The sequence below is a fragment of the Delphinus delphis genome, chromosome 13, assembly GCF_949987515.2.
Source record: "Delphinus delphis chromosome 13, mDelDel1.2, whole genome shotgun sequence".
In the NCBI taxonomy this organism is placed as follows: Eukaryota; Metazoa; Chordata; class Mammalia; order Artiodactyla; family Delphinidae; genus Delphinus; species Delphinus delphis.
Window position 1 is genome coordinate 7,068,590 of NC_082695.1, and position 6,873 is coordinate 7,075,462.

General features: G+C 46.7%; 1 protein-coding gene across 1 annotated transcript; it reads left to right on the forward strand.

Annotated features, from left to right (window-relative positions):
- The first annotated feature begins 3,062 nt into the window (after positions 1-3,062).
- HCAR1 (hydroxycarboxylic acid receptor 1) lies at positions 3,063-5,272 on the forward strand. Its single transcript, XM_060029346.1, has one exon. The coding sequence runs from the start codon at positions 3,759-3,761 to the stop codon at positions 4,764-4,766; it is 1,008 nt and encodes a 335-aa protein (XP_059885329.1). The 5' UTR covers positions 3,063-3,758; the 3' UTR covers positions 4,767-5,272.
- The last annotated feature ends 1,601 nt before the right edge of the window (positions 5,273-6,873 follow it).

The following is a 6,873-nucleotide window of genomic DNA, read 5'->3' on the forward strand; positions in this document are numbered from 1 at the left end:
CACATCACAAGGAAGAGTAGCCCCTGCTCGCCGCAACTAGAGAAAAGCCCGCACGCAACAACAAAGAGCCAACGCAGCCAAAAATAAATAAATTAAATAAGTTAAAAAAGAAAAAAGTTTCCTCCATGAGAACCTGCTGTATAAAAAGAAGAAGGAAAAAAAAGGTTCCCCCTGCCACTGAATTCAAGGTCCTCTGCAAAACAGCCCCACTCAACGTGACCTGTTTTATTCCTTATGATTCTGCAACATAGACTCCAAATTCCAGACTCCTCGAATGTTCCTCAGATGCCCCCTCCACCTTACTTTTTCCATGCTGCTCATTTTCCGGAATGTCTGTTCCTTCTATGTCTGCCCCTAGAAATTTTAACAACTCTCCCTCATCCCCCCCACTCACAAAACTCCAATAAACCAGCTGTATTTTTTTCGAACACATATTAAAATAAAGTCATAGCTATAAAGTCGAAGTCCATATGGATATTACTCTCCATCATCTAAAATCATCTCACGTATCATCTATGGCGTGTCTACTACATTGTGGAAAATATTGCCTTAAACCGCTTATTCAATTTGCTTTTCCTTTTTTGTTATTTATGCACTTGTCTTATTTCTCCTAGTAAACACTCAGCCCCAGACAGCAGATAACATCTTCCTCATTTTGGGGATCCCGAAGCATCTAGATAACGTACCTCAGAGGTTCATTGAGTAAGCATTTTTTTTAATCAATAAAGCCTCTATTTTTAATTAATTAATTAATTAATTTATGGCCGTGCTGCATGGCATGTGGGATATTAGTTCCCCAACCAGGGATCGAACCCACGCCCCCTGCAGTGGAAGCGTGGAGTCTTTACCGCTGGACCACCAGGGAAGTCCCAAGCCTCTATTTTATATCAGGCATTGTGATTGATAGCTAGAAGTAAAAATAAGAACAGTAATGAAATTTGGCTTAAAGAAAATTTAAGACTTTTTTTTAGAGCAGTTTTAAGTTCACAGCTAAATTGAGGGGAAGACACAGAGATTTCCCACAAACCCTCCACATTCACAGCCTCCCCTATTATCAGCAGTAGACTTTCAGAGAGAGAGAAACCTATCGTTTCTTCCTCAATCCCCTGCTAACTCTAGAGGGAGGAAGAGAGAGGGAGTGGAAGGTGATTCGACAAAACAGAAAGGATGTGGAAAAAAAAGGCAAGTGTTAGTCATTCGGGAAAAGGGAAACCCTTGTGTTAGTGTTTACAAGAATCTCGATGGTATCTGCTGACCCAGAAGGAAGAATCTTTTCCATTTGTTGAAAAATCCAGCCTGACCATATTGAGGTAGTACTCAGGGTCACCCACCCAGCTTCATTTTGGGGCATTCCAGCCTACGGTAGTTTCCCCTCCATCAGTTAGCATCTTCTTATACAATCACAAAGGTCCACAGAGTGAAAGTGGAGGATATGTGCTCTCAGTAAAAGTAGGAGTTAATCATCAGATCCTTCTTCTAGGCCCCTACTGTCAAGAACATGGACTTCATCTCCAAGGACCTCTTGGATTGGTGAGGGAGTTAAATGTAGCTGTTTGGTGGATACATTTATTTGTAGCAAGTTCGGAGACTCACAGGTAGGGTGTGAGGAGGAAAGTGACAGGAGAATGACACTGGAAAATTAGTTTGGGACCCATCTGTGAAGGGCCTTGTAGACCAACCCAAGGAACTTGACCTTTAACCTGGAGCAGAGGTGACAAACTTAAAATCCCACAGAGACAAGGCATCTCGATGAGTGAAGCTGACCAGGTAACAGGGAGGGGTGAGGACTGTGGCAAAATGGGGATTCTTGCCTTGTCTCAAGGGTGCAGCTACTCTCAGCTTCAGCAAACTGTTACCAGGCAGGAATGGTTGGCCCAGTGTGACCAGATCTTCCAGTTTCCAAGAGAGGCTGGAAATCCCGGTGTGTTTTTGTTTTGTTTTGTTTTGTTTAATTAAAAAATATATTTTTTTATTTTTCTGCCATGCTGTGTGGCACATGAGATCTTAGTTACCCGACCAGGGATCGAACCCAGGTGCCTTGCAGCAGAACCGCAGAGTCTTAACCCCTGGACCTCCAGGGAAGTCCCTGGAAATCCAGGTTTTTATATGACAGTCCTAGGTTTTTAAAACATATGGGTCAAGTCAAACTGGTTCTCAAACCAGATACGGCTCACAGGCCACACAGCTATCACCTTGGCAGACTGAAGCGTTTTAAGGGAAAAAAAAAAAGATATGATCATATCTGTGCTTTAGAAAAAAATCACACTGTAGAGTGAGAGAGGAATTACAGAAAATAGACTAGAAGCAAGGAGACTCAACTGTTTCAACAGGAGGGAGGTGACAATGATCCGTGCTAGGGTGGGGACAGAGGGGAAGGTTTTTGGGATGACTTGGAGTCCAGGATTCAGGGGGAAGAATTTAGCTTTCACCAGCATCTGGAAGAAGGCACATTCCTCCTCTCAGTGCACGCCCTCCTCTCACCCTTTCCTAAACTGAAAGCTGAAAGGACAGACAGATCATCTCTAAAGCCAAAGGACAGGGAAGTTTAGCAAAGACTCTGGTCTTGGGAGCAGACTAATTTTACTAATGATCGTTTTTGAGATAAACTCCTTGACCAACTGCCCCAACTCTCATTCTCCCCCACCAATGGGCTCAGCACGTAATTAAAATTTAAAACTTATAGGGACTTCCCTGGCCGTCCAGTGGTTAATACTCAGCGCTTCCAACGCAGGGGGCACGGGTTTGATCCCTGGCTGGGGAGCTGGGATCCCACATGCCGTGCAGCCAAAAAAGAAAACAAACAAAAAAACCATACAGATCATGGCACTCTGCTCTTTGGAGCGGCGGAATTTGGGAAGCTCAGAGCCAAATCTTCTTTTGCTGACAGCAGAGGGAGGACCTGGCTCCCAAAGAGGCTGTTTCGTGAACACGGACGTGAGAGGTGGCTTCAGACCCATTTCATGGTCTTGGTGGTGGTACAACTGGTCACTTGGCTCCAAGGAAGAATGCAAAGGGTAGGAAGGTGCAAGTGGGAGAGAGGAATGGCGACTCACTTCAGAGAATTTTTCTAACAGCCAGCAAGAGCTATATTAAGGATTTTTTTCCTCCGCAGATCCTTCTGATTTTGAAGTCTGGCATAGGAAGTGGCCCTGAGGAGATGCAGAGCTAAGCCTCCCCTCCCTGGCACGGCCCGGGAGCGCCCCACAGGATAAGGGAGAGGACGGCAGTCAGGCAAAGGTTAGGGAGGAAAGCGCAGGCAGAGACCCAGGACGGCTCCAGGAAATGTTTGTGTTTCTCCACCGGGAGGGAGGACAAATAAGCTGTTTTTTCACTCCTCCTGGGCAGCTTTGCTTATTCTCCAGCTAAGAGAGAGGCTGAAAATAAAAATCATTCTGGGACAGGACTCAACGACTCCTCTCCAGCACGAATCTCCTCGGACCTGCCAGCTGCTTCGCAGAAACGACAACTGCGTGAAGTGACCCGCGTTTCCAAGCCCTGGGGTGCTACATGCTTCGGCTCTCAGGGAGACAGGCAGCTTGTGACCCGGGCTCCAGAGGAAGGAACCCCTACCTCGAGTCTCCCATTTCCTGGCCGAAGTTTCTGTTCTCCGTGGAGTGGCTGCATCCATGCCCACGTGTGGTACCTGTGTCCCAGGGTGAAGAAGTTGGAAACGCAGCAGCTGGAGCATTCAGGTAAGCATCTGTGTTTTGGGGGGAACTCCACAGCCCAACACACAGAACACTGGTCCTCTGTCCACCATGGAAAACAGGTCGTGCTGCCTGATCCAGGGGGACCCCATCTCCCAGGTGATGCCGCCGCTGCTGATCCTGGCCTTTGTGCTGGGCGCCCTGGGCAACGGCATCGCCCTGTGTGGTTTCTGCTTTCACATGAAGACCTGGAAGCCGAGTACTATTTACCTTTTCAACTTGGCTGTGGCCGACTTCCTTCTCATGATCTGCCTGCCCTTTCGGACTGACTACTACCGCAGACACAGGCAATGGGTCTTTAAGGACATCCCTTGTCGGGTGGCACTCTTCATGCTGGCCACGAACAGGGCTGGGAGCATCGTCTTCCTCACGGTGGTGGCTGTGGACAGGTATTTTAAAGTGGTCCACCCCCACCATACGGTGAATGCCATCTCCAACCGGACTGCAGTTGGCATCATCTGTGCCCTGTGGACCATGGTCATCCTGGGGACTCTGTATCTTTTGACGGAGAACCATCTGTGTGTGCAAGAGGAGACCACAACTTGTGAAAGCTTCATCATGGAGTCGGCCAACGGCTGGCATGACGTCATGTTCCAGCTGGAATTCTTCCTGCCCCTCAGCATCATCTTGTTCTGCTCCTTCAAGATCATTTGGAGTCTGAAGAGGAGGCAGCACCTGGCCAGGCAGACTCGGATGAAGAAGGCTACCCGGTTCATCATGGTGGTGGCGGTTGTGTTCATCACCTGCTACCTGCCCAGCGTGTCAGCCAGACTGTATTTCCTCTGGACAGTGCCTACCAGCGCCTGCGATCCCTCTGTCCACGTAGCCCTCCACGTCACCCTCAGCTTCACCTACGTGAACAGCATGCTGGACCCCCTGGTGTACTATTTTTCAAGTCCCTCGTTCCCCAAATTCTACTCCAAGCTCAAAATCCACAGTTTGAGACCTAAGCGGCTAGGACACTCCCAGAGGCCAGAAGAGATGTCCATTTCAAACCTTTGTCGCAAGAGTTGCATCGGTGTGGCAAATAGCTTCCAGAGCCAATCCGACGTGCAGTGAGATCTCCAAATGTGATGGATGGTACCAGAACAGACAGATGGACAGAATCAAGGAAGACCCATGGGCGACTTAGAAATACTTCATGCTGAGAGGTGGAGAGCTTTGAAAATGCCATTCTTTCTTAGCTGTATCCTCCTCACTCTGTTAGATACGAAATTCAGATCACTATGTCTTTTTGGAAGGTTCCAGTTGAGAAGTGAGTCGGTTGCATTTATATGATTTGATTCCAGTGACAGGGGCGTGTGTGTGTGTGTTTGTGTGTGTGTGTGTGTGTGTGTGTGTGTGTGTTGGGTGGTGGGTTGGGAAGAGTTTGGCTCTTGTGTATTTTTAAATGGCTGAGTTAATAGGTACTAATGTTTAAACCCATCATGTTCTCTCTCTGGGGGAGTTAGTGAATTTAATAGCCTATCCTCTGACCTTAAATTCTTACTTGTCTTGGAAAATAGAAACTAGTGTAAGTCAATATTTTTATTTCAGGCAGAGTGAGGCCCTTTAGACTGGGAAGTCTCGACCCCAATGATTTTCATCTTCCTGGGGCTCCTCTGTACTTTTCTGACTTCTCAGGAACCCAAGAAAAATGACAGCCAAACAGTCTGCTCCCACCTTCTTGGAGCTCCACGTTTATCTGCAAGTCTTTGCATTTCAAAGAAAGTACTGAAGGATATGTTTACCTGCCCTGAATTTTCCAGTGGGAGCTGAGTGCTTGAAAAAATCCCGTTAGCCTTTGGGAAGTGCTGAATGTGGCGTAATTGCTTTGGCTGCTTGTTATGTGACTATGAGTTTGAATTATTCAATCACTCATTTTCCACGTATTTCCTGAATTAATATTCTGTGCCAGGTACTGTGTTAATGTCCCTTTTACCTGGACGGTCCTTAGTCAACTTGTGTGTGGCGGGTTGGAGGCGTGTGTGTAGCAACCAGACAGAAGTTAACGAAGTTCACCCTTTCAATGATTATAGTTTCTAGACCTGTTCTCTGCAAACACCAGTGTTTTCCTCTTATTGTAGGATTCCATACAAACATGAAAGGGAGGAAAGGGTAGTATCCCTTACACACATGAATTTCCCAAATATGTCCATGGGACCCTCAAAAGTAGGTGATTGTATGAGTGACATGCTGCCCCTGCCCTAGATTAGGGGGAAAGATTCCAAGCCAACCTTAGCTCCGTTCTCAAGCCACAAAGTGGTGAAAGTGTTCCCGGCTCCTTTATTTACACTTTCACCAATTCCCAGGGGACTCTCTGCAGTTAAGGCCCTTACCAGTTTTTCATCCTTTAGCTTTGAAACATCCCACTAGGCTGTTCCTATTAATTCCCTCTTCAGGGGCACTGCACAGCCCAGGGATGGGCTGTACAAAGCTTAAATCACAGCTCAACTGCTTACAATGTGTGATCTCGGGACAGATTTTTTTCCTTTGGCCGCACCACCGCGGCATGCGGAATCTTAGTTCTCTGACCAGAGATCAAACCCGTGCCCCCTGCAGTGGAAGCTCGGAGACCTAACCACGGGACCACTAGGGAATTCCCTGGGGGAAGATTTTACCTAACCACGTTTAGTTTCAATTTCCTTATCTGTCAAATAGGGGTAACAATAACGTTGACATCAGAAGGTCATTGAATGTAGGATCCTGAAGCACAGGGACTTTGTTTACTATTATATACCCAGAGCCTAGAGGCATGCCTGCACATAGTAGGTGCTCAGTAAATATCTGAATGAATGAATAAGTGCATGTAAAACGTTAAGCGCAGTGTCTGGCAGTAAGTGCATAATATTATGATGTATTATGTTAACACACTCTACATATAAAGAAACTGAGGCACAGAAGCAATTTCCCCCGGGGTTCAGAGCCCCGTAAGTAGCTGCTCTGTTGTGACTACTTGAGTTCCCTGGCTCCCTAGCTTCCAGGGGAGAAGTGAAAGCAAGGATTCTTATCAGCATCAAAGAACCATATATCCTCTTGATAGAAATCTGTGAAAACCCCACACTTCTGCTTTAAATTCCATTCTTAGTTCATTCTTTCCTGGGCTGCCCCCTTGTTGCTTCATCTTAATAAAAACAGATTCCAAAAGAAAGTCCGCGTCCTGTGTGTGATCCTGTGTTAAAAGATT